The following is a 27654-nucleotide window of genomic DNA, read 5'->3' as shown; positions in this document are numbered from 1 at the left end:
TGGGAGGATATCGAAGCCTGGAGTTTCAGGGAAGTGAAACGAGTATCAGAAACACAAGAATTATACTGTAAATGTACTGGGCTATAAAATAAATGCACGTATCATAGGAAGTATCGTATAGGTCCAGTTTTAATGTGGCTAGGAAAATTTACGGTAGCTTTTTGGGTAAGGATGGATATTCTTACAATGGCTGGGGAACAGTTCAGACATATGCCTGAGAAAATAAAAGACGGTTTTTTATTTACAGATTTACAGGTCACCATTGTGCCCCAAGCCTGTCTTAGGAATGTCTGAGAAAGTGTGTTTTCCTTTGGTAGGCTTTCTGTTGTCCTCACTGGGTTTTGAGCATTGGTGGAAAGTTCAGGTCCAGAAAGTAAAAATCCAGAACAAGATTTTGTTTCAACCAACCAGCTGAGTACTCTGTGACTGTGACTATTTATACTCAACTGGATGGTTTAAACAAAATCTTGGTCTGGATTTTTATTTTCTGCGATGGGCTGGCCCCCCATCCTAGGTTGTTCCCTGCTTTGTGCCCATTGCTTCCGGGATAGGCTCCGGACCCCCCGCGACCCAGTAGGATAAGCAGTTTGGAAAATGGATGGATGGATTTTTATTTTCTGGTCCTGGACTGTCCACCTCTGGTTCTTTCATCGTCATGTGACAAGGGCACAATTTAGGAAGCACGCAGGCATGGTGCATAAACACATAGTGAAAACTAATGTTCTTTAATTTCGGATAGACATCTGGTTGAACTCTATTTTTATGGCACCCCTGAGTGGCTTTTCCATCGCATTGCCACACAGTGATGAAACCCTCTCTTGAGTCCCTGTTATGAATAACCGACGGCCAGCACAACGGAGAAGCCAGCACAGCTGCTGAGGAGCATCGTAGTCAAGGTGGACATCGGGGATGCAAGCAAGCATCCAGGTCTGATGTCTTTTCGCGCATCCCTGTACGTAATTTGCCAATCAAGGACTATCCTAGGAAGACATCAAGACTACAAAACAATAGTACAAACAATGTCCACCGTACAAGAAGACATACTTTATTGTCATTGATACAAGTTCTGGTACAAAGGAATTCTTTAGCTTTTGAATGATAGTAAGAGACAGAGACACACATATATATTCTGTACAGGTGAGAGCAAGTTCTGGGGTCAATGCACAGGGTCAGCCAGCATGCAGCGCCCTGTAGCTGGGGGTTAATATGGAACCATCTGTATCCCAAAGAATGTAAGCCCACATCTGCCTCTGGCTTGCCCACGGCATAACATATTACAGGCCTGTTTCCATGTGTCCCCTTCCCCTGCTGATTCTGTTGCACTCCAGAGTAGCCTCTTCATACTGTATTCAAAGTCATCCCATAAACCACGGTTCCTGAATCCCTCCATAAATTTTGCAGACCCGTTGTGAATTCTCCCAGGTCATGATTGGTTATGTGTTTACGCAGTGGGCCATTATGAACCGGCCCGTGTTTCCTTGCTACAAATCCTCAGCCCAACTAGAGACTGCTCACGACCAGCAGTTGAGAACTTCGGTCTCAAACCAAACAAGGATGCCAGATCACTAAGGCCCGCCTCACAAGTGGCAACCACGGACAGCCCACTTATCTACATTGGCAACAGGAGTGAAATGAGCACCACGAATGCTTAAATAGTGGCCATTCATAAAACATCTCATGTTTAATTTATCACATGTTCAATGCAATTGGTGGGATTCCCCAAATGACCTGGAATAAGATATATTACACCCACAACAGCAAGAGCCATGCAAGGCTGGGATTCTTGTGTCTTACTGTGATTAGATGTGTTTTACTTTGTGACTAGATGGTCACCTCATTCTTTGCCAGTTAACCGTCACATTACACTTAACTTCAATATAATGTCATACCACAAGGTGGTAAATTCATTATAGCTGGAAATGCCCAGGAGAAACAAAAAGAATTAAGAATAAAAACCGCAACAAGGTGTGAACAAAGTGTTTATATAATCAGAATCTCTGGCTAATAACTGGAAAGAATTGATTCCTAATTGGCCTGAAATGGCCATTATCTGTGTTAAAGATGGCAGAGCAAGGGATTTCTCTTGCTTAAGATGTCTCTAAGGTTTTTCTTCTGAATTTTAATGCCAGCCCTTTCATTCGTGGAGGACCACAGTGCCTTGCTTCGCCTTTTTAAGCTAGCTGCCTTCTCAGCGGCTTGGCGGTATAATACGTCTCCCCAGCCATCAGCCCTTCTCTCAAAGAGGGTTTTGTTATCATTAAAATAGGACCTAGGGAGAATAGGAAGCCTAGCCCCTTTTTCGGCCTGGTAATTCAGGGCCCTACTTGAGCCTTTATGGAACCTTAGAGCAACTGAGAAGAATTTGTCTTGAATGAGGCTCTGTTTTGTTCAGTTCTATTGATGATTTAATTTAGAATCTTAATCTACCCGTGTATTTCCTGTCACTAAGCTACTGAAAAACATTTTTTTTTCTGCAAATAATTGGAGCGACATGGTGTGTGTAAGATACATCTGCTCGTGGATAAGTTAACATACAGATGAATAGCAAAATCTACGTATTATGCTGAGTTTAACTGAATCAAGAGCTATTATGAGAATGATCAGAATTGGTCATGGAGCAAAGGCCTAGCCAGAATGCTATTACTGGAACAGATTGCATGTTGTTCTACGTTAATGTTTTCCTCTCATCTGTGAAGGATCATGTGAGAATGTGAAAAGGCTTCTTTTATGCACTCATCCATCTGAACAATTTCACAGATTGTTAAAATTAAATTTAAAGCATCATATGAATGCCTTTATTGGAGTTTCTTTCAAGAGAACTGGGAAACGGCAATTCTTCTTTTTTAGAGAAGATTTTGGATGGAGACTGTATAATTATACACAGTCTGTAAGCAGAACGTACAAGATCACCTGTCTCTGATGCATCCAAGATAAATCAGTCTATCCCCCAGCCTTGTCCTTCTCAGGGTTGTGGGGATCCTAGACAACATTAATTCATATTTCTTAAAATGTAAAAAAACAGACTGTAGAAAATAAATCTGTACTGATGCTGCACTGCTGTAAGGTAATATATGTCTGTGATTTTTCTATTCAGTAAAACGCTAGACAAACTGGGGAACAATTAAACAGACATATTGCTTACATTGGCTCATTTTCCATTCAGCTTGTACACTTGAGGATTGTAATACTTCTCACACCTTTCCTCATAATTGACTCTTTTGTGCTATAGGGCACACTTGAACATGTACAGACTTTTATGTCACCTTCCCCAGAAAACAATAAACACTGCCCTTGTGGCAGACAGAGATATTAGGATTAGAAAATATATTTGTTCCTCTGCTTTCCAGGGGTTGGACAGCACCTTAGGAATAGGAATCCAAGACCCTCAGAAGCAACTGGCAACCATAACCACATTGTATTATCTGTTCCTCCATAACATCGTGTTTGTTTGTAATGAAATGTGTTTGAAATGAAGCAAAGCAAGTGGCAATCTGGTCATGGGCAGCATCTGTGATTCCAAATTCAGTCCACTTCCTGGGTATATTTTACACAGGCAGTCAGAGGCTGCAGGAGGCAGAATGGTCAAAGGCAGACATGGCTAACTAAAAATCCCATACTACACACAGCAGGGGCCTGCATCACAAAACAAGCTTTCTTCCTTAGCCGGAGAACTTGTTGGATTTTAAGTAAGTCTGGGCTAGATGTAAGTGAAAGAATAAAGTTCATTTAGACTGGAGTATTTTAAATCTAACAAGTTATCCTGCTTTGTGATACAGGTCACTGTTGTAGCATATAAACAGTAACCTAAATATTTCCAAGAGATATCAAATGTGTGGACATATAAAAACTGTAGATCTCAATGTAAGTATCTGCTGAACACAAAATAAAGATGATTCTGTCTTTTGTATGTTATGATGTGACCTACTGTATCTTATTATGAAAGACGGAGCTGTAGAGTGTTGTTGAGGGTAAGGGGACAGTAACGGTCTCATTATTACCACGGTCAGTAAAGGCCAACTGGATGCATTTTCAGCTCCTCCGGTCCTTGGCTTGTTGCTGTTTCATTGCCATAAAGTGTGATTTAGTTTCCATGAATGCTGACGAATGAAGTGTCCAGAGAAGATACTGATTTACATGGCTATTTTATTCAGTTTACATATCGCGTTTTCTGAGATCGAGGGGCAAAATGTAAAAATGTTTAAAATACACTTATAATTGTTATAAATAGAATTTTACATTCGTTTTTCCTGCTGTGTAGAATATTGCTGAATAACAAGTACTGCCTAAATTATAAATTTGCAAAGAATCTTTTGTGTGATCACTGGATTCCTCAACTATGTACTGAGTTAAATTAAAACACCTTCTAAGTGTTTTAGAAATTTGCTTTGGATTGGGCGTGGCTGAGGCGTCACTAGTCAGAAATATGATCCACGTGGCCTAGTCAGCTATGTTGGTTTTATTCAGTGTTTACGGAAAGCAGAGCTTCTGACTTGTAGGTGTGTGATCTGTTATGTGTAATTATCTAAATATAGAAATACAACTTGTGTCTCCGTTTCAACCGGTTTCTTCGAGTCGAAGTAAAAAGGTATTCGATTGAGGGTTCCTAAAAAGAATAAGGAATGTAGCTGAATTCATTTCGAAAGGTGTGATCTGCTTAGGCGAACTATAACTGAAAGCATTTAAATGCTAAGCTGACGTACTAATAACCACATTCCAAAAATTCATAGGTGTGGTTCTAGCTCCTCCCAGGTTATGGGATATTAAATGTAAAACCTGTAAATCTCTTAGCAATGGTCTTTAGGTCATACACGCTGATATGGCTTTAAGTCAATGGGGCTTAACCATCGCAGACTGTATGATTGACGTCTTTGACATCCATTTATGTTCGTGCAAAAAATAAAAATAAAAAAAGCTTGTCATATTCCTGATTGACGTAACAAGAAGTCCAATCATATAGCACGATATCGAAGCCGGAGTCCAATAGTAATCGCGATTGGGATTTAGGGGCGGAGATGTTTCTTAGCGGCATTTGGACGATGCGGCTAGTTTTGTGTCTGTGGGTAACCAGTTGTGTGTGGAAGTGAGACGAGAGCGCGGATTGGATTGGTGTTCTTGTGTGATTTTTGATATTTTCCACCAATAATTGCATTGCTAACGAGCTAAAAAGAAGAAAGAAGAAGGCTCGTATTTTGGATTATTGCCTTTATATGAGGGCAAATAAAAATGGGGCGGCGAACATGTGGAATCGATCCTTGGTGAATTAACAATGTTTACTTAAGTATCCATTCTTTTATTACTGGCTATTATATTCTGAGGATTTTCTATTGCCGTGGGAGACGAGTTGTCGCGGCTTGAAAGGATGGATCAGGCACGTATCCTGAGGAAGTTCATTGAGGAGGTTGGAGCCATGCTAGCCGGGGACCAAAGAGGAGAGGATAACTTCGGCGGCGACTTCATGGTGAGAGCGGACGCCCGGACTTAGGCAGGCAGCTGTAGCTCGGCACTCAGATAACAGCCGATATGTAATTCGTGGTAGCTGGAGCTGTGTCGCCGGCTTAATCCTGGCATTACCGCTGTCTGCCAGCGATTTCGGCGTAGCTAAGCTGACAGCTCCTGCTCGGATTGTACTGATGCTTCCTTTCCTAGAGAAATCGCCTTGCCCTGGGAAGCTGCTGTACAGATGCCCGATCTTGCCTTTCTTACACATTTTTGCCTTCAGGCTGGGACGCGGCCTAATACTGATTCCTAAAAAAATCCGTGGGATACTCCCTCCGTCCCCATTCTCCCAGTACTAAGTTGTACGGGACCAAGAAATCTTCGTTTCTGCACTTTGTGACCATCCGGGACAGACGCTGACGATGCTGCGGAGAAAAGCCCCGCCGCCGGTGGGCTGGGTAGCTCCACATTCCTTGCAGTCGGGTCCCGGCGATCACCTTGTCCCGCAGCGTATTTTGGTCGGTGGATCGAGATTTTCAAGTAGGACTCACGTGGCTCGAAATCAGTCTGGAATTTTAAATAGATATTTGTTGTGTAGCTGAATAGCCTCCACTTCTTTTGCATGGTGCTGGAGGGTTGCTAACCCCCGAAGCTGGGGTATTGGCGTGGGACTACACCCGACTCCTTGCAGATGCGTTTTTACCACCCAGTTGTCTATCTCTTTCTATAATCGATAGATGCAAGTTACTGATCATAGCCAGACAATGTACTGAGAGATACGGGAGCTGTCGCCCCTTACCAGCTGTCCCGGTAGACTTGTGTTTGGGGGGTTGTCCTGTGGGTTTTGCTAGGGTACTAATAAACTTTATTTCAACAATTACTCATGTTTGCGTGCTAGAATCTTAATGGTGGTGGTTTAAATGACACTTTGGACACATGCATTGCAGGCTGCTAATTGTAATATGGCATGTCTCGTTTTTTCTTGCTAAACTCATCTATCTACTCAGCATTGCAAAATGTTCTGACAGCCCCCCTCCTCGATCCTGGGGGTGCAGTTTATCAGCGCCGCGTTTTCAGTTTTAGGTTATCCGTGCAGCCGTCGTGAATAAACTTCGGCGTGGATGATGTCGCCGGCGCTCTGTTTAGGTGAGGCGGAGTGATTGAGTTATAGTTGGCTGTCAGGAGGGGGGAGGCTTTAATGAAAGGTGGGGTGTTTGCGGACGTTGCGCAACATTCCGGGGCGTTGGAGTCTCAGCGAACTGGGATGTGGTAGAGGAAGTGCCTTCGGGATCTGGGAAGTGCGCTGTGCTCTTTCCCCCTCCGTCGCCGTCGGACTTTGAAACGCACGCGTGTGGCGTGAATTCGGCTTCGCCATTCCTAAGCCAAACGCCGCTGCGCATGCGTGCGCTCCCTTATTCTGTCTCATTACCGTGCGCCAGCTCTGTGATCGTGCTCCTTCAACCCATTCCATCTTCCCCTGTCGATTTACTGATGATCTCCTTACACAGGCATACAGAAACATGTCCCCGAGCTGCGGCTAACTATTTCACTTTATTTCCCTATTAAAATCCTAAGCAGTATCTGCTGGAGGGAGACGCGACAGACGCCAGGCTTTTTCTGTCTCAGTGTCTGCATGCTTAATGTGATCTCGGCGTGAAGCCCCGCTGTGCCGCGCCGCCTTCATGTTGACACCTCTCGGGCCCGCAAAAGTGAAACGGAATCCGAGAGCCGACGATTCGTCCCGATGATATGGAAGGAAGGCTTCTTAAAGCCGATCATTAATGTTTTGCACCCCCTCTTCCCCTCGGCATGAACTCCTTACCCCTGTGACCACAATTATTGCTTAATGACTTGGTGAAATTCTGTTCTAGTTTTTTTTTTTTTTTAGTTTTGAGTTTTATTTTTGTCAAACTTCGCATTACTCAAAAGCATTTCACTTTAGTAACACAATTCATGTTTTAAGCTTAGGGTCGCAAGTTTTCAAAATGGATTTGAGAATTTCCCAACATGATTGGTACTCCGGGTTCACTAATGTGTTATTAAAATGCTTGGCATAACCCTAGGTTACATTTGAGCGAAAGTGTGGGAGGAATTTAAAATTTTGTCTGCTGGGGCATGCTTGCATGGCTGTTTGCCTCAGCATGGTGTAATCAGTGAGGGAACAGAGTCGTCTGACTCCTTTGCTCTGCTTCTTATATGTGTTGAACTTATCTCCAGTTAAGCGCTGGATGTTCAGTTGGATCAGAGTCTGAAGCAGGGGGAGGAAGGGGAGGGGGAAGGACGCAAATATCGCAGATATCCTGCCTGTGACGCCACACTTCCCCTGAACCCTAGTCACAAGGGAGGAAATGAACAAAACAGCCATCTGCCCATAAAGACATACTTTCGTATTTCTTCTTTCCATTTTTTTTTGGGTAGAGTTTTTGATGTGTGCTGTAGGGGGGTCTGCTCAGGTCACCTGGGGCTTTACCTCCCAGGTGAATTCCTAGTTAAGGAGGCTTTGGCCTTGGGGCATTGTTAAGCATGTAAAAGTTCAGTTATGTGTCGATCGGTATGGGGAAACCTGCTCTGCAGCCTCTGCCTGCTGCATCTGGTTTGTATGACATAAAGGTGCAGCTCGCAGCATTCCTCAGGTGCTTTGTCACCAAAGTTCAGGAACCTAGTTCCTGGGCTATCTCGACCGGGGACTTCTGTAGCTCCTGGCCACTTTCCCACCACACAACAGGAACTGTGACCTTTATGCTAAATAAGCCTGGGAAACACAAAAGCTCGTAGGTTAAACTTCACAAGTACTTTCATGCAAACTATGCTGCCATACCAAAACAATGGATGATGAGAAAAAAATGTTGTTAGTTATTTGGGGGAGCTATCCTGCGGTCTGAAAATAGGGGACAAATTGCATTATATTCATACAGCCCACAACATGTTTATAATTCATTATTATATCTGGCCAGCAGATCAATCTTATGTTTTCCACAGAATAAAAAAAGATGTAATGTTATTCCACTAATAAATGCTGTCAGTTTCACTTCTGGCACTGGTGATATTAGACAGAAATATGTCGGTTATCGATTGGCACAAGCAAAAAAAAGTATTCATTAATGCTTTTAATATAATTGAGATACTTCCATATGCTCAATTTTTGCTCCACTACTTCTCTTTTTCTTACCCTTTTGCATAACTTCCAAGTTTGTGCTGGTGCTTGTGATTAACCAATCAAGCTTATCACTGTTTGCCTCACCCGGTAGTTCTTGGTTGAGCAAAAAGTACCTACTCTGAAGTATGGACTAAAACATTTTCAGGAACTACCTCCTAAGAACTACAGTTCCTGCAGTGTGAATGCGGCAGAAGGTCCTGGTTCCTGAAAAGGATTCTGGTTCCTGAAAAAAGTTCTGCTTTGGGACCGCACATTGAGTCTGTCTGGGTATGCATTCAGGATTCACAAGGTGAATTGATATGGAGCATAAAGCACTCCCCACCCCCTTGAGAGCTCCTCCACACTGTCAACAAATGAAACCCCCAACCTGGTTCAGGGTGTTCAGGAGGCCCCTCAACACATTCATAGCCAACTCTCCCTATAATGGGGGAAGATTCATCATAATATTATCATGACACAATTGTTCTCCGGACCGTGTCAGAGGGCTGTACCCCTCTGAGTCTCACCAGTTACGCTGCTGTTTTCGCTCAGCTCAGACAAGTTTTTTTGGCAGTGCAGTCGTTCAGGTTGCCTCGGCACTGCCGGCCCCTGAAACCTCAGCCGGATTCCTGTTTACCTGTGTGTTTCGGTAATGAGGCGTGAGGCTGCGTTTGGGTTTTAGTGAATCTGAGGATGTTTGTGCAGGATATGTCCATACAAAGTTAAACCTTTTGGTAGCCTTGGGTCTGCCTCGTGCCCATTGCTTCCGGGATAGGCTCTGGACCCCCCGCGACCCGATAGGATAAGCGGTTTGGAAAATGGATGGATGGATGGTAGCCTTGGGTCAGTATATCCCAGCATTGGATCTGTACAACACCAGCCTTAAACAGCAGCTAATTAGTCTGCCTGGCAGTTTCCCAGTGTGCCTTTAGATATGAACTACTGTGTATGAACATAAAAGACAAATTCGAAAGCTTCTGTTTTCCTTTGATGTGGATTTTCAGCATCGAGTATCTCGCAAACTCGGTTTCAGTTTCAGCTGCCATGCCTCATTTGCTTAATTTGTTCTCACGTTGTTTTTGACCTGTTCACATCTCTGTAGTGTGAAATTACCCAGTTTTTACCATTAAATTTCAGCCGTGGATCAAATCTCAGTGTTTATCTAATGCTGTTTACACTGTTTTACATGCCTACTTAAGCAAAATGTAGCTGAATAGAACTCATTACCTACCGGTAGTATGTATTTACTGGGAAAGGCAAACCAGTAGTCAACATCCCGGTTAACTTGCCAAAACGTCTCTGCTGGTTCACTCATTTAAAATGATATTAAGAAGAAATTTCACAGAACATGAATTTCTACCAAACATCCAGAACTACTTAAAATTAACAGCAGCTTCATAATTAGATTCTCTTACACTCACAAACTGCCAGGAGATGCTGACGATTCACTTGCCTTCGCTCAGTATCATCTCTGTGGAATCCAAAATATTTCTGTACAACAAAAGAGAAATCTTCTCTGGTGATCACATCTTGTTCTCTTGTTTGCCTCACTCGTTTTCATTAAATGTTTTTCACAAATGTGCCGCGCTGTGAGTGAGCAGGGATGAAAATGATTATTGGCGGGGCGAGCGCTTGCTGAGTGCAAGAACCACAGAAGTAAACTTCAAAAGCAAACTTATTAGAGAACAGATAAATATATTGCATACAGGTAATATTTAAAATAGCTAATTTATTATTTGATTTTTTATTTTCCCTTTTTCTTTTATTCACGAACGTGAGTATTCGACGGTGCTGACTCATCCCTAACAGCTACATTTCAGACCTGGGACATTATGGTGCAGGGAGCTAAACCCCTGTAATGTGTGTTTATATGTGGCCTTCAGTCTTCAGCTGACTTGTGTCACTCTGTTGCACACTGTTGCAGTTTAGTAGCCGTTTATCACTTGCTTCTAACAGATTCCTGAGCTTCCTTGTCTCTCTGCTTCAGGATGGCTGCCTTTCTGACAGCCTTGTTGAACAATGTATTCTTTCCAGGAAGCTTGTATACATCGGCATTTTTCCGAGTGGGATTCGCTCACAGGAATTCCTGCTCGGTGACTAATCAGATGTTTACCTTTTTTTTTTTTCTTTCTTTTTTGTTTGTGGCAGGTTTTTTCTTGGGTTCAAAGCTGACATAGAACATTTCCCGAGTCAGTCTGGCCACAGCAGATCATAATGCACAGGAAATGATGTAAGAATGAGGTCATTGCGCAGGAACAGAGCTCAGCTCTGTGTGCTGGGGAGTGCGTGCCTGTTTGAAATCTCTTTTGTTGCGTATTTTTTGCGTAGGGTGAGTAGTTCCCGTGTTTGGGAACTTGGCTTCTGTTAGTTTGAACATTGCTGTTCTTGCCTCTCTGTCAGAGTGACAGAAGTTCCAAATTACAAGTGTCTGTGTGATAACGGGCTTGTTCTTAAATCCTATGGATGTACAGTCGAGGCTTAGGGTCTCTCTGTCAATATGGAGAGGAGAGGGGATATAAGATGGCTTTTGGGTTCCACTCGTCCTGCCTTTGTGCAGGAAATGGAGCTGAGCTCTGGGAGCAGAGGACTGTCGATGATGAATCATCCCTTGGCCCTGGGAGTGAGAGGAGCAGAGACTGGCCCCTACCCCCATCCTGCGCCTTTACCCACTGCCTCGCTGCTGCGCCGCCTCTTTCTGTGCCTGTGTTCAGGTGATTATTTTTGATGATACGGGACGATACTGAAATAGGAGCGCGCTGACCTAGTTGGTCCAGTGCTGATGCTGTATGACGGGCTACCGGCTGCAGCATGTGAAGAGTCACATATCCAGGGTCTCTCGATTCTCCTCTCTGTCCTTATTCCGGAGCTGAGAGGGAGCAAAAATGTGGACTGTCAGGTAGGGAGCAAAAACTTGGACCGACTGTGGGTCCCTGAGGACTGGATTGGGAAACACTGCCTTACGGTATCCTGCACGACTTGAAGTTATAGCCTCCTGGTCACGTCCTGGTGACTTCCTGGTCACCTCCTTAACTTCTCACCCACCTGCTGGCTGGAACTTCCTGGTTCTGTAGTGGTTCTTAGATGGGCCGGAAGCTCCGCCCCCCTCAAACCTGCCTGCTGAAGGTCATGTGGGATGTGTGATGGAAGCACCTGGGCTCTCTTCACAGCTTACCCCCAGTGATGGCAAAGGGAGTGTGTGTATTTGTCTGAAGGTGTGTGTGTGTGTGTGCGCAGTCCTGCTTCCTAAATGCGGCCTCTCCGCACCCTGTGATTAGTACGCTGCCCATGTGCGCATTTTCTTTTTATGGAGCTACATCTTTCCCTCCCACCTACTGAACCATGACTACAGAACCACAGTAGCCCTCTGTGCATTGGCTGACACTATCGGGGGGTGGGGGGTGGGCAGGGTGTGCTTGTTTGTTCCCTTAAGAATGCTCTGTTTCTCAGTACTAAAAACACAGTACTTCTCAGAATTCTGACCCCAAGCATTCAAGGCACTTCCTCTAAGGGTGTTTCTTGTGGGGATTGCGCTCAGACTGCTAGTTCTACGGGCTGAGGGTCTCCACGCTCTGATCGAGGCCAGTCTACAGGGGATTCTTCTCCTTCTCCCACCATCCAGTCTACTTTTGGTTGCAGGAAATGGGCTGCATCAGGGGAGGGACAGTCTGAATAACCAGTTAGTCCGCTGGGCTTCTTCCAGTATACCGTTCTGTGACGGAGCCTTCAGGGTCCACTCCCTTGAATCTCAGTGGATTCTGGGTAGATTTGAGTAACCCCACCCCTTCAGGTCTGTTGCATCCACATTTTATAATGCTGATCTCCATCCAGTGGGGTGGGTGGAGGGGGTAGTGCCCCTTTTCTGAATGGGACAGTGAGGGATACTCTGTGAGCTCTGGCTGAACAATTTAATAGCATAATATTATTGTTTTATGGTCATTTATTTGCCAGGTTGCTAGTCAGGTAACAGGTTGCTAGTCATCGGAATATGGTAAAGTGTATATTTACATGGAACTTTAAAGTGCTGTGTTTTGCAATCAGCACTCTGCCCTGTTTTTTATTTTTGCATTTAGTAAAGTAATAGTTTCCTGATAGTCCCATAAACGCAAGGCTGAAATTAACACAGAACAATCAAACATGAAACGCTTATCACAGAAACTGTGACTGTGTTACGTTAAACAAAGTAATAATGAAACTAAAACAACTCCAGAAAGTAAAATACAATAGGGATCCTTGCTGCTTGAACCTGTAATAAATAGAACCTTTCTGTAAACAACAACTGACCAAATATGTCAGAAAGTGTATGTGGGTTTTCGCCTCAATTCCCTGAGTAGATTACTAATTAGAGGACTGATTGGCTGAAGATTCCTCACACCTGGGTTTGAACAGCTAACCTAAAGGTTGCCCCAAGAAGCCACACATGCACCGGCCCTTTGCGGGTAAGATTGGCTAACCCTGATGTAGGTCATTCATTAAGAGCTCAGCAGCAATATTTTTTCGCAGCGCAAATATAACGGTTTTTTTTGTTTTACGTTTCACGTGTTTGCCGTTTATGGGCATATCCGCAATCGTCTTGGGCTCATGGTGAGCATGAGTGTCACGCGAGGAGCACGGCACTCCTGTTCGGTGAGGGACTGTCACACAAGGACGATGGCACGAGTTTGTAAAACTAGTCTCGCAGCAGTTTTACACCCTGGGTCATATCATAAATCTCGGCCTTTGTGATTTGCTAATCGCGTCGTTTTCGAATCGCGATTACGATTCGGAATCGATACATCATTCGGCTCCATCGTGTAGTTGAATGACAGCAAAACGGGGATTATGGGTAATGATGTTTATAAAAAGATATCTATACCTTCCTTATGAATGAGGGCCCCTTATGGAAGTTCGTCTGGTGGTGGTTGGTGGTGTTTTGCCTCATAGTCTTTTTTGAACCATGTTGTGGGATGACATGAATTGAGTATGACGGTCTGTACAGCAACTCAGACTTTCATTACTGCATTTTTAGCAACATCGGGGCCGGTGTGTGAATTGGAACAGTGGTGCTGAATTGCGATATTTCTCTTGGAGGGCTGCGCTCTTTCCCAGCTGGAGTTGGCCTTACAGATGTTTTATGTGTCTGTTGTCTTGGTCAAGAGCACGGAGGTCTGCGCGGGGGGACTGGGGGGGTCAGTGTCACTGCGGAGGTTTGTAAAAGCCGACAGGCTTGTCACGGTCGGGTCCCACGGGGTCGCTAGCATGCGAACATGGGGGATGGGGGGGTTGGATCTTTCGACTTCTCTGACGGGGAGGGGGGGGCAGTGTGGGTTTTAGGACAGGGGCCTGAAATGCTCCTGTCAGACATCCAGATGTGAGAATCCAGCTGCGAGCCGCATGGGATGTTGTTGAGAACATTCAGAACCTGTGCTTGGTGCCATATAGGCTGATCTGAGTTGATTCTAGGGAGAGGGGGTGACTGGGGGGGGGGGGGGTTCGGGCTAAATGTCCTAACTGCTGTTTCCATACCATGGGCTCCAGAATTTGGGTACTGAATGAATCAAGGTCTTAATTATTCATTAGAATAATAATAATAATTAATAATTATTTTACTCCCTGCCAGAGCTGGGGAGTAGGATCTCATTACAGGATCATGTCCCATACAAATGTCTACCCCTCAAGAAGTGATGCGGTAATTAAGAGGATGGGCGGGGGCCCTGTGGGGCTGAAGGGGAGAGCTTTAATCCATCCCCCCTCCTCCACACACAAAGCCAACAGGGGGGGTGGCACTGCTGCTGCAGTGACAAGGCCGACCTTCCAGAGATACCCCCCCCCCCGACATGTGGGGCGGTGGAACAGGTCACTAACAAGCTATTAGCAGTGATATTGATTGCCGTTCTGGAAAACCTCCACTCACTGTCCGCTTTGCTCCCTCCCTTCTGCACAGAAACTGCGAAGATTATCCACCAAATACAGGACGGAAAAGATTTTTTCCACCAACGCTGGAGAGAAAGAAGAGAATGTGAAAAAGAACAGATACAAGGACATTCTGCCATGTAAGCGCCGACACAGGGGGCTGCTCCCCCTGCGTGCTGTATGAATGCACTGAATACGTTTGAAGTCATCGTTTCTCAGCTGATTAACCACTTTATACCTTGTTCTTATCTCTCACAGTTGACCACAGCAGGGTTAAGGTATCATTAAAAACCTCCAATCAAGATATGGATTACGTCAATGCCAACTTCATAAAGGTATGGGAGAGTCTCTCTGACATTCTTTTGGGGATTTTACTTACACAAAAATGTTCTGATGGCAGAAGGAAAAATGATTGGTTTAACCAATCAGATTGTAGAGGAGGTGGGACTAACCAATCAGATGTCTTTGTCCCGCCTCCTAGTTGTTTGGATCCACCTCCTCTACAATCTGATTGGTTCATTTAGATAACCAATCATTTTCCTTCTGTCATCAGAACATTTTTTTGTAAAACTCCCTCTGACACTGGGGCCCTGGCTTGTAGAGGCGAGCGCTACCTCAAGCCGCCAAGACCCAATTGTGAGGCAGCTATGGTTCTCTGAGCTGCCCTACGTCCGCATTCAGTTGCAGTGCTTTCTGCACATTGGAATCGAAAGGCAGCTTGGCCAGTGTCTAAGCCCTGGCAGCATGGATACTTCCATCCATCCATCGTCCAAGTGCTTATTTAGCAGGTTTTCCTGGAGCCTCTCCCAGGCAGGACAGTGCAGAAGGTAGGGGTACACCCTGGATGGGATGCCAGTCCACTGCAGGATGCAGACACTCCAGCAAATTAGAGATGCCTAACTGCACATCATTGGACTGTAGGAGGAAAACCACATGAGGCGTGGAGGGCATGCGAATCCCACACACGGATAGTAGCGGCAGGGTTTGAACATGAAGCTCTGGAGGTGTGAGCTACCGCAGCAGAGATGCTTTCGGGATCTAAATACAGGCCCTGGGGTGATCAGACTTACTGTCAGGTGCAGGCAGCAGATCCTGTACCTTCATTTTGGCTTCCTGAGGAACACCAGCTTTGAGCTCTGCTGTGGGCCTTCTGCCTCGCTGCCTCTTCAGTGGATGTTGATTCTCCTTCTGTGCCGTAGAAGTGAGATTAGCCAATAAAAACAGGGATCCAGGTTCCCTGGGTTCTCTGGCCTGTGTTATAGAGCTGATGCTGGGGGCGGAGCCGGCATATTGGTGGGAGGGTATTGCACTAATTATTCCCGCCTTTGGACTAACCCTGTCTCTCTCCTGTTCACGGTGTCGTTGGCAGGGCACAGGGGGCTCCCGGGCCTATATTGCAACTCAGGGACCCCTGCCCAACACCATCCTGGACTTCTGGAGGATGAACTGGGAATACAAAGTGGCAGTGAGTGTCTGTGGGAGAGGCAAGCACATTCAAACCTGTGAAGCCTCCTCGCTCTCCTCCCACGCCTTGTAACGAAGCTTTTCACCTTTAAGGTTTAGTACTTGTCTGATGTTTTATTCTCTGTGTCTTGCAGATTATAGTTATGGCGTGCCGAGAGTTTGAGATGGGAAGGGTGAGATCCTCTTACTTTACATCCTGTATATTAAGGATAAAACCTTCTTATTGCAAATGAAAGCTGCTGTTTTCACCTGCAGGCCTTGTAGCTTAGAGCAAACTGGTGATCAAAGAAGCTTTATTCCACCGAATGGACCCAGCATTTGCATTATTTATTCGGAAGCTTATTCTGACGCTCAGTATCCTTTTGTTTGTGATGCACAGAAAAAATGTGAGCGGTATTTCCCCCTGTTCGGCGATGACCCTTTAACCTTTGGACCATTCAAGATCTCCTGTGTAAGTTTTTTTTTTTTTAATTATGCTTTTTTTTCCGCCTGCCCGATGGGATCTGGCCTTCTTTCACTCTCTGTTTTACAGGCTTAAGTCATATCAGCCGATTGCAGAAAGATTGCCTGCGATAGGCGCTCGTTGATTTCTCCTCCCCGCACTAAGTGAGCAGCTCATGTGCAGTCTGTCACCTGCGTACCATCCTGGACCCTGGGCTTTATTTTAATGGCCGTCAAACGCAGCACCGCTTCCCCGTCTGTCATTAAGGAAGTAGATGCTGGGTCCGGATGTCTGGACTGCGATTTTATTCGCTATAAACCAAAACCCATTTAGTGGTTTTCGTGTTTCTAAAATGAGTGACTTGGCCTGGTTCCAAGCCACGGATGTGCGCTGCGGTGACTGTGCTGATCTGGCGTTATGTTCCTGTTTGTTCGAGTTGACCTCAAAAGAGCTTCATGCAATGTTTGTTTGCAGGAATCAGAAGAGGCCAAAACTGACTACATCATCAGGACTCTGGCGGTGGAGCATCAGAACGTAAGCTGGGTCCTCGACCCTCAAGCGTCTCGCATTCAAGGCATGTTCCTGTGCTTGCTGGGGGGCTTCATTGGCCAATCGGGTTCTCTCGCTCTTTAAGGAGATGCGCAGGGTCACACAGTTTCACTACATCAACTGGCCCGACCACGACGTGCCGTCGTCATTCGACTCCATCCTGGACATGATCGGGCTGATGAGGGAGTATCAGGAACATGAGGATGTGCCAATTTGCATTCACTGCAGGTGTGTGTGTGGCCAGCAGGGGGTGTGACGGTTGAGGCTTGCTTCCTGCTTGCGTGTGTGCCTGCCCACTGAAGGATAACTGTGTCTCTCGTGTGTTCCAGCGCGGGCTGCGGTCGGACTGGAGCCATCTGTGCCATAGACTATACGTGGAACCTGCTGAAGGCCGGAGTAAGTCTGTCCCCCCCCCCCCCCCCCCCCTCTCTCTCTCTCGCTCTCTGTCACGCTGCAGCTCACATGCCATGCTCACCTGGGGCCCAAAACACCAAACGCTTTATTTTTATCTCCCATCACTTACAACTTCTAGAAAATTCCAGAAGAGTTCCGTGTATTCCAGGTAATCCAGGAGATGAGGACACAGAGACATTCGGCTGTGCAGACCAAGGTCAGTTTGGACGCTGGGTCAGGTCTTCGTTTGATATCATTCTTCTCTGAAATCCAGGATCAGCTTTCATGGCGCTAACAGCAAAGGTCTAGTGTTGCCAGGATTCAGCATATCGACAGGGATATTGTAAAAAAATACAAAGAAAATAAGTGTCAAACACACAGTCTGGCACCCGTACCCTAATCAGTCACCTGTAAGGCTGACCTGTACTCATCGATCACTTTGATCTTCGGCTGCTAACGTCTCCGTCCTCATCCTCAGGAGCAGTATGAACTCGTCCACAGGGCCATCGCTCAGCTCTTTGAGCAGCGGTTGCATTTTCTCAAGACCCCCATCGATGCAGACGTCCCAGACGGCATGGTGGGTGCTCAGTCGGGGGCAAACATAAGAGTGAACTTCAGTGTCGATTTAAAAAAATAATAATTATAATCTGCCTGCATGCTTCCCCTTTTCACTGAATGTTTTTCAGCTTTTGACATGTAGGTAAGTCCGGAGTACAGCTACAGTACAGCCTGAGAGCTGGAGACCTCGTCCCCCCACAAAGGTTTTTTTTTTTCTTCCATGTTTTTTTTTTTGCAGAACTTTCCGGATTACAAACGAGTCGTTTGGTAGAGGACAGGGCGATCCCACGGGTTTCTGTCCCGAGGATGGGGGCCAGGGGGCCGTTTCTTATTGCGGCTGACATCAAAGCCGAACATGTGGCCCGCGGGTTTGCTGCGGAGGTGTAGAGAGCCACCATTCCCCATCTGGCTCCCTATCTGGACCAAAAAAGGACTTCCTGTTTTGGGGGAGGGGGGGGGGGGGTCAACCCCTCCCCACTCGGCTCTGCAAGCGCGACACACGGCCCTGTAGAAGAAAAGCGGGATGTGCTCTGCTGGGAGGAGCTCTATTACTTTGCAGGTCGTTTAAAAAACAAAAAAACCCTCTGGGACTGGCATCAGGCCAGAAGCCGAGGCTCACGTCCTGTTTGGGAGTTTAGGGGCTCGTGACATCACTCAGCCTGTGTCTGAGAATCCGCACTCTGGGACAGGGAAACCCAGGCCACAAGCTTCCTCTCCTGTACATCTGCTCTGCCGAGGCGTGACACACACACACACACGCACAGGAACAGGCTTCTGTGTCTCTTGCATTTCCAAACATACCTGGCGATCCATGCGGGTGCCAACCTTTCCGGAAGAGAGGATGTTTGTTATCCTCATAATGTAAGGAAAGAAAATCAAGATCAAACGACCGAGTCCATCTACTAAAAAAAAAAAAAAACAAGAAAAAAGTTCCTGTAGAGGATAAAAGGGGAAGTGCCGCAGCTGTTACGAGATTTAGTAGAGCGTTTCAGCGTTTGTGGGAGATTTAATTTGAAACGCAGGAGTGACCTCTGGTTTTTAACCTGAGGGGCAGCCTGCACTGTCCTTGTGCGATGGGGCGGCGTGATGTTTCGGAGAAGCAGGATGACAGAAACATAGATGCTGCCAGACTACGTCGTGCTTCACGGCTGAGGAAGAGAATTGTGGCTGTTCCCCTGAAATGGTCAGGCAGCTGGTGGGGAGAGGCTAATCTCAGAGTGACGTTTGTGTGCCCCCCCCTGCACTAGCGTTGCCGGCTTTGCGCTGGATTATTATTATTGGTATTATTATTGGGTCCTATTTTTAGTATTTAGGGTAAACTTTAGAGGTCAGACAACTGCAAGTTGGTTCCGGAAATGTTGCGGATAGGTTTTTCAGTCCCTGCACCCCCACGGTGCGCAAATGTCCTTCCTTTGTGATTCTGCCTTTTTTTAGTATGTTGGCCGAAAGGGAGAATTCGATTGAAGCCGACATGAAGGAAACTAAATTTAGGATTTTGCCCTGGGAGCTCTTCCCTGGGATGCCATGGGGGGGGGTGGGTTTTGCGTCACACGGCCCTGGCTGCCTCGGAGGGGTTAGCGGCTGCTATGCGTTAGCCGGGCCCATGGTATCGCCGGTGCTGCTGGCTTCCTCAGTCGCTGAGTCATAGCCAAGCCAAGGTCTGTTGATGTCTTTTTCTGCAGGGGTATTGGACGTGGGGATTGGGAAAGGGGAAGTGTCTTTAAAGGCAGTTACACAAGATGAGTGTGTATATTTGTCTATTACAATTTAAAAAGGAAAGCAACACAGTTGCGAGACCCAGAATTGCTGAAAAATACAGGAAGTGTGTGTGTGGGGGGGTGGTTAGAGGCGTTGATTAAGGGTGCAACTACGCACATACTCTGGCTCTGGGATTTGAACCAGCAACCTTCTGATTACAAGCATTACGTCATAACCTGTAACCATTAATGAATATGAATGGAGGCTTTATTTAGTTATTTATTTATTTTACTTAAATGCCCCCCACTCCTCTCCTTCCCTCAGGATGAAGGCAGCCCGGAGAAAACGGGTCAGAACTCTGACGAGGAGAGCTGGGACTCTCCCCCGCCTAAGCCACCCCGTATCCGCAGGTACAGCCCCGGCCGTGTCCCGCATGGCATAGCAGGCGCTCCTGGCTCTGCCCCACAGGAAGCGGAACGGGGCCAAGCTGCCTTCAATCGTTTTACATAACCCGGGGTCACGCGCATCAGTGCCCAGCATGGACTGGCTGCCAACTGGGTCACGCTGCTGAAAGCTCCCTCTCTGTCCGAGGGTGGCATTGCATCCCAAAGGCACAATATTCATAATGCAGGGCCCCTTATGTCTGGGGTTGGACTTTACTCTTGTCACTCTTGTGTTTCTGTGCCTCATTTGAGCTGCCACCTGTAGTGCCTTTCCCCTAAGGCGAGGACATTTTGTACATTAATTCCTTAATAGCCTTTTCTAGGCACTGATAACTGCCACCTTGTGGCAATATGTGTTACTACAGAAGCTTAGTTGTTTGCACTGACAGAAAGAAATATTTTGCCCAGTAGTAGCAAGTAGTAGGCTGGGATGCTTCGTAAATGACTGTATTTTTGTGCATTAAAAAGTTGTGCATATTGACTCGGAGGTCAGTAACACTTTCCGTCCATCTGTCCCGCAGTAGCTGCCAAACGGAGGGAGACGTGATGGAGGAAATCCTGCAGGCCCCAGAGCCTCGGCCGGTCCCACCCATCCTCACCCCGTCTCCCCCCTCTGCCTTCCCCACCGTCATGGACGTGCGGCAGGACAACGACCGCTACCATCCCAAGCCTTTGCTACATGTCATGTCGTCATCGTCGGGCCAGAGTCCTGATCTGAACGAGAACTACAGCAAGGGTCCCGGAGGTGTGGCCGGCTGCCGCGAGGAGAGGGTCTCTGGCCTTGAGGAGCAACCGGAGCGTGGGTCGGGGGGCCCGGGGGTGTTTGAAGGGAACGGCAAATCGCAGGGTCTCAGCACCACGCCGTTGATCCCAGTCGCATCCATGCCCGCCCTCTCCCCAAGCCAGGATTCCCGGCCCGAGGGCGAGCCTGGCATCCCGGCCCGACCCAATCATCTCCCGCTCCGCGAGAAGGGGCAGGCGGCCTGGGGGGGCAAGCCCTCCGTAGAGAAGGCGCCTTCCCCAGCCCGGCAGGTCCACAGTAGCCCCCACAGGACTGCACTGTGCTTCACCAACCCATTACATGTGAATAACTCAGACTCTGAGGGCGAAGGTGTGAGGGTGACTTCCTCCTGCTCGTCGTCATCATCCTCATCATCATCCACCCCATCCCCCATCTCCTCCTCGACCAGCACCAGGGCGGCGCCCCATGGGAAGCCTACGGCCATCTCCACCGCCAGTGCTACCGTCACTGTCACAAGCCCGGGCGACCCAGTGCCTCAGCGGAAGGTCACCCCCATGTCCATCGCTGGACAGAAACTGCCTGTGGAGGTGGAATCAAGTACGTAGCACCTTTACTACTGACCACGGGGGTGTGCAGTAAGACCCCAACCATGCATGCTGTTCCTTTCATCTGCGGCCCAGTTTTGGGTCAGTGAATGGTCATGCCTGTGCATGCTGGGAAGTGCGGTCAGGTCTGGGCTCAGTGAATGGGGCTGGCTTGCATGCTGCTCCTGTCTCGTGCTGACTGATCTGGGGTCAGTGAATAGGCAATGGCTTTTCTGCTGTAATTGAACCCGTGGGGCTGTGTGTGGGCACTGTGCTCCACTGATTTTTAAAGTCTAATCACTCACTGTTTGGAGCCGATTAATATTGCGTTTAACGTGTTTGCACTGTACCGACCTGAGAAATTAAATAATATTTATATGCATATGATGTCAGCTTCGAGATGTTATATGAGCTGATTTGCATCGTAAGAGCTGAAGTCATGTGACCTGGGCTGTGACGAGTGTCTTCTGAGAAGCTGGAGTAGGGCATCGTCCCAGAGGCAATCTGGCGTTGCTAAGAGTGACTCAGTCATTAAATGAGGATCGTTTTACATGCGATTGAAACACGATGACCGAGTACCAAGTACATGATTTATTTACATATTTCCCTGGGAAAGATTTTTGTTCGTGTGCATGTTTGCATGCCTGCATCCTGTTTGGTCTCTTGATTATGTATGTATTTGTGTTTATTAGCTGTTGGGGATGGTTGTTTGGTTTGATTGGCTGCTTGTACATCATGGCTAAACACAGTGTGGTGGTGTCTCACTGGAGGAGGGCGGGGGGGGGGGGGCAGCATGGACATGGCTGTGTTTAATCCGCACTTCCTCTGTGTGGTTCTGTGGACCGGTTTGTGCTGGAACGCGGAGGGTGGCTTTTCAGCATCACACCCAGTGGCTTGCGCTGCGTAAATAAGAGCCGTCTTTCTGAATGTTTTCGTGTGTGAAACGTTCTTCTGTTTTTCGATCGAAAATGAACTCGTCCCCACTTTAGAGCTGAGATGGACTCCCCGTAGGGGGAAATGTTCTCCCTCCAGCTTGGGCAGAGTGCAGCTTGTGCATGCTGGTGCGCACGTGCATCACACGGGTGTGTAGAAGGGCAGCCCCTGCCTGCAGACAAAACAGTGTGCTGAGTAACAGCTGATTTTTGCCTCGTCCAGACTGGGACTTGAGTGAGGACTCTCCTCCCCCGCTGCCTCTGAGAACCCCCGAGTCGTTCATTTTGGCATCAGGTGCGTTCTGCATGGACTCTTTATGTGATGTTCGCTCCGCTTCCAAAAGAGGGCGCCAAAGCCAGCGTTTCAGTTTACCGCGTTATAAAAAAAGACGATAAAATACTGTTGTTTTTTCCAGTCTGACTGAAAGCTAATAAAAAGTAGATACCGAGACCTGTATTTATTATTTGACGTTATATCTGCAATTTCCTCTTACACATTCCAAGCTGTCCAGTTTTAAATGTCCGGGTGTGTGCTGGTGAACTTAGATTTTTATTATTTTTTTAATTCCCCTCCTTCTCACATTATTCTCTTCTTAAAAATTGTTTAAATTTATTGACGCTTAAAAGCGGTGGCAGCAAACCATTAAGCTCAAATGACTTAATATCTGATAGCAAATAAGCCAAATAAGCATGTGCTTCACATACTTTTTCCCTAATTTCCCTAATAAGACTCCAACACATTAAAGACAGTTATATTTATGTTTAAAAATTCTACAGTTTGCAGTTCAATTGTAAACTTGTGTAAATACACTAGGTATGCCATATTGTAATCTTTATAAATCATAGCATCCTGTATATGCCATACGAATGCATGAAACCTGAGGTGTGTTTAGTCTGGCGTAATTGAAAGAATAGCTCTGTGAATGGATGCATTATTGCTCTTGAGGGCTTGTCGCCTAGAGCACTGCTGCATGCTCTATTTAAGTGAAAGATGGGTCTTTGCATTCCTGCCTCTATCAGGGAGAGTGCAGAGTATGGACAGATACTGTTTAATGTCGAAGGGTATATGACAGCTGTCTGAGAAATGACTCTTGCTGTTGGTCAACAGGCAATGAAAGGTGTGTTTTTTTTCATCCTAATTTATTTTTTCAAACCAGCCTGGAATGCTTGGCCTACTGGATTCCTCCATGCCTCCCATAGTTGAACAGTGTCCAATTTCTGTCCTGCCCTGCCCAACTCGTGGTGAAATGTCATGGCTCCGATTAAAGTTTTGGACGTTTCTGGGCAGGACACTGCGCCTGTGTAGGAATCTGGGAGTCTTTTTGGCTGTGTCTATGGAATGATCAACATTTACATGCATGACAATAGGGTCCCTGGAAATGAACATTTTTGTGAGGGTGGTAGGTGGGAGAGTACCCAGCTTTCTGTAAAAGGACACCCACCAACCTGTACCATGTCCTCAGATGACCCAGGTCCGAAGGCCTCCAGGTGTAGAACCTCAGTGGAATGGGATGGTTCCCTGACCCTGCCTGGCCCAGAAACCAGGTCCTCCGAGGTGAGGTCACGTGATATAAGCCTGTTGGGAAATATGAATGATATCGTACAGTCACATGTGAAGAGAAAATATCCTAACCATCTCCCCCTCTCTTCACAGGGCTTACGGGCGCCACAGAAAGTGAGAAATGGTATGTGGCACCAGCTTGGAATCTTGATGAACCTCCACTCGAATCACTGCATGTCATTCGCTCACTGCGGTTATATGACATAATCCGATATACTGCATATGGCTGGGTTGCTGCTGACCAATCACTTCTTACTTCTTGGCTTAGACAATTTGACAGGGGAACAAGATGGGAGGAAGACTGGTGTGGATGGAGATGTACACCTTGCCAATACAGGGAGAACCGTGGGTGCAGCGATTTCCCCAGTAACAGAAAGAGGTAGGTGATCTCCCTATTCCGTGTGCTATCCCTCTGACCATAACAAGGCTCAAACGTCTTGCACGTGACGGACTGCTGTCCCTCACTGTCATTCCGCTTGTCAGGGCAGGCTTGCTTCGTGTTTTTTGTGGCATGCCACTGAAGATCTCTTAGGAACATTCTGCCTACTGTCACTGGTCATTGAGCGCTGAGATGTGGATAGTTCGAGTTGCAGGTTCTGATGACTAATAACAAGTGCACTGCCTCTGAGTCTATTAGAAGCTGAGTTCTGTCCTCAGGGTGCATAAGCTGAACTGATACAGATGCTTCAGGCAGCAGTAAATCTCCTGTAGCAGTTTGGTCGGTGCCCCGGTGCACAACCAGACCCCACCTTCACCCTCAGATCTTTTTTTTTTGCAGACATTGGCAACCGCTGCCCGAAACCCAAAGGCCCCCAGAACCCCCCCGCAGAATGGACATGATGACTGGATGCCCAAGCCTCCACATTTTCAAGTGCCACTGTATTAGGAGGAATGCGGTCTCATAGATTCCATTCTGCAATCGCGTCCCCTTTCCTACTAACTGACGCCGTCTCGAGCCGCGTGTCGATCTATCCCACAGTGCCACAGTCCATATCCTGCTGTACTTGTGCTGCTTGTCAGGGGTGTCCTACTCCGGTGCTAAGTCCAGACATCACTGAGACCACTAACCTGCCTTATTCTATTTTTACTTAAAGAACTACATGTGGACAATAATCGAGAATCCCCCCCCCCCCCCCATTACATCACTCTTAGGCTTGTGTTAATCTGGTACAGTAAGATGTATTCATTGGGACAGCGGACTACTGTTTATTTCTGACTTCTTGATAGCTCTGTATGTGTTTTATAAGTGTACAGAGCAAGTAGGTATATAATTTGACATTCTGCTGTTGCTAAATAGTCTCATTAACAGAAGATGTAAAAATTCCTTGCATGATCAGGAACCCTCTGTATCTTTTACTGTAAATTATTCACCCTTCCGGTCTAGTGCGTGTGTTTTTTTTTATAAACTGCTGGATGTGCTGAGACAGTATGGGATCAAGATTGTAACAAATCTTTTCTTTTTGTAAATCGTCTCTTAAAGGTTATTTTTGTATAATGTGCTGGTTTCACCCCTTCATTCCATGCCCCCTTGCCCCCCACACTCTGCTGTACTGCTAGCCTTGGAGCCCACCGGTGCCTTCGGAGAATCCTGGGATTCCCGCTTCCAGCTCTGACGAAACCCCACCTCCCCCCCCCCCCCCCCCCCCAACACAAAGACTTGCCCGTCATGAAATGGGAACCAGTCGACTCCTCCAGTAAAACAATGTTGGCAGTGGAACTGGACTCCTGTGTGCTTTGTTCTGTCACTGTTCACCAGTTGCACTCGCAAGTGCCGCAGAAACTGACAGTGTGTGGCGGATGTGTTTCAGTTTCACACAGGTGACCTATGCTGACTCCTCAGGGGGGTGGGGGGTGTATTCAGTGTAGTGGCTCAATGGGGTCGCATTGGCTCGCCATATTTCAAGGGTTGGATGTTCCAATCTAGCACCCCCCCCCAGTGTGTATTGTTTCTGCACACCCCCCCCATGTTGCATTGGCTTCCTTTGGGTATTCTATTTCTTTGGGGGGGGGGGATAGTAATAGCTCAGATTTGTCTTTGATGTTTGCCATTGCCTAGCCTTATATAATCCCAACTCCATACTCATCAACAGCTACTAATTTACTTTGCCTAGAAATTCTGCGTCAGTTTATTATACTGTATAACACACTAGACATGGTGTGTACCTCCAAAGGGCGCCCCATTAAAATGTGCACACTTAGCTGGATGTTTTGGAAGCTCCATCCATTTCATAATCAACAGAAGAGCCATTTTATGCATACTTGGGCTTAGATGGTGGTCTCCCTTCTCGGTCGCTGTTATGCCTCGACTCTGGGGCCATTAGAATAGCTCTTAGTCTAGTGAGTGTAGAGGTGAAGTGATTATCTACTGGGACTGCAGTAGATATTAGCGAAATATTTCCGTGATCAGTATGTAGTATTTTTCTCTTTACTACTTAAATTCCACATTAGAGAAAAGCAGTGGATATATCAAATGAGGAAAGTTGAAACGTTTTATATTTTTTGTAACAATTAGACAATCCCATTCATAGTCTTATTTTGCCACTGGGGGAAAATCCACTACTTCTCCATAGCTCCAGCAGCCTCGACCTGCCATTGAATCCATTTTTATGCTTCTATTCAATAAACACAGACAGTGCATTGAATAAACTGATTTGGAGAGGTCTATATAAACACATCAGCCCTGCACCTGACAAATTAATCATTGAGTGAAACTGTAAAACAGGCATTCTGCAGAGTTACTGTTATCCGTAAGGGAATGTAAATAGGAAAACATGGGTGATTAAGATATTAAAACACCATCTGAAGGTGGAGTTAATTACCTGGTCTGGTTTGTATGTGCCATACTGAGTCAAACATTATTTGAATGGATCTATGAATCATATTGGTGACACAACTGCAGAAACTAAGATGTTTGTCATTAACATTTTTTGAACGTCGTTTGAAACTTCTTGAAATCCTACACAAGAATTCATCGCTGTGACTACAGGGTTTGACACTAAACCAACACACTTGCCAATGAAATGCCACCGCGGCGGATCATCTGTTTTATAATCTCTATTCCTCCCTACCCACACAAAGGCCTTGGCTGGACCATTCCAGCAGGTGATTTGTCATCAACTTGTGGAAAGTAGACACTGTACTGAACTAACAATTGCAAATCACACACTGGACACTTAATGATGCATCTGTGGCTGTTTAGCTGTGTTACACTGTGGAACTTGATATCTGCTATAAACATTCGAGACATCAACTTACATAAATTGGGAAAGTACAACAAACACAGAGAACCACGAAAACACATTTTTTTCTATAAAACCTTTATATATAAATCATTCATATTATGAAGTGGACACAAATGTTACACAAAATAACCTGCACTTCTGAAACAATAAATAAAATGACTATAGTTATAAAAATGGATCTTCTGCTAAGTATCTTGTGTAATTATTTAATACTGAAAACGTATACAATGTACTTCCAGCATATGAAGTATCTGAAAAACAACGGATGACATACATAATATATTCTTAATATTATTTTTATGTAACTGTATATCGTTATAGCAGTCATAACTAGTTAAATAATTTTTGCCCAAGGCCAAAATTTCCTGTTTTACTGCATATCTGCATATAATGTTACATGACTTGTTCCGTTCGTATTTACACGAGGACATAGCCTCGTCTTTCCCGCGTTCCGTGACACGTGAACGGCCCTCGCGCTTCGCCTTATGACGTGGTTTCGCTTGTCAATCATCCTGAGGCGCCGCCCCAACGCTGCTCTGCCTGTCAATAACGGCGAGGCCCCGCCCTTTCCCTCTGCCTCTTACA

The 27654-nt window shown here is 46.3% G+C and overlaps 1 protein-coding gene across 4 annotated transcripts; it reads left to right on the top strand.

The window, feature by feature from the left end:
• Positions 1 to 4926: 4926 nt before the first annotated feature.
• Positions 4927 to 25456, top strand: LOC125738864 (tyrosine-protein phosphatase non-receptor type 12-like). Of its 4 annotated transcripts, none has more exons than XM_049008332.1 (18): positions 4927 to 5458; positions 14493 to 14601; positions 14720 to 14796; positions 15831 to 15926; positions 16060 to 16098; positions 16305 to 16376; positions 16842 to 16901; positions 17002 to 17144; positions 17246 to 17312; positions 17449 to 17526; positions 17788 to 17886; positions 19890 to 19975; positions 20533 to 21347; positions 22490 to 22561; positions 23730 to 23821; positions 23921 to 23951; positions 24096 to 24206; positions 24606 to 25456. In XM_049008332.1, exons 1-18 carry the CDS (start codon positions 5360 to 5362, stop codon positions 24665 to 24667), a joined length of 2208 nt encoding a protein of 735 aa, XP_048864289.1. In that variant the 5' UTR covers positions 4927 to 5359; the 3' UTR covers positions 24668 to 25456. The 4 variants fall into 4 exon arrangements, with proteins under 4 accessions (XP_048864289.1, XP_048864290.1, XP_048864288.1 ...); XM_049008333.1 differs by having other exon boundaries at positions 4928 to 5458; positions 17479 to 17526; positions 20530 to 21347; XM_049008331.1 differs by having other exon boundaries at positions 5024 to 5458; positions 20530 to 21347.
• The last annotated feature ends 2198 nt before the right edge of the window (positions 25457 to 27654 follow it).

This window comes from Brienomyrus brachyistius, chromosome 3 (genome assembly GCF_023856365.1).
Source record: "Brienomyrus brachyistius isolate T26 chromosome 3, BBRACH_0.4, whole genome shotgun sequence".
Classification (NCBI taxonomy): domain Eukaryota; kingdom Metazoa; phylum Chordata; class Actinopteri; order Osteoglossiformes; family Mormyridae; genus Brienomyrus; species Brienomyrus brachyistius.
Note: the sequence above shows the minus strand (reverse complement) of the source record. Positions and strands in the feature narration are given on the sequence as shown.

Coding starts and splice junctions, on each gene's coding strand:
- LOC125738864 (XM_049008331.1), top strand. CDS start 5,360: ATGGATCAGGCACGTATCCTGAGGAAGTTCATTGAGGAGGTTGGAGCC. Junction 17,527..17,787: donor ATTCGGCTGTGCAGACCAAG/GTCAGTTTGGAC, acceptor CCTCATCCTCAG/GAGCAGTATGAACTCGTCCA. Junction 22,562..23,729: donor GTCGTTCATTTTGGCATCAG/GTGCGTTCTGCA, acceptor CCATGTCCTCAG/ATGACCCAGGTCCGAAGGCC.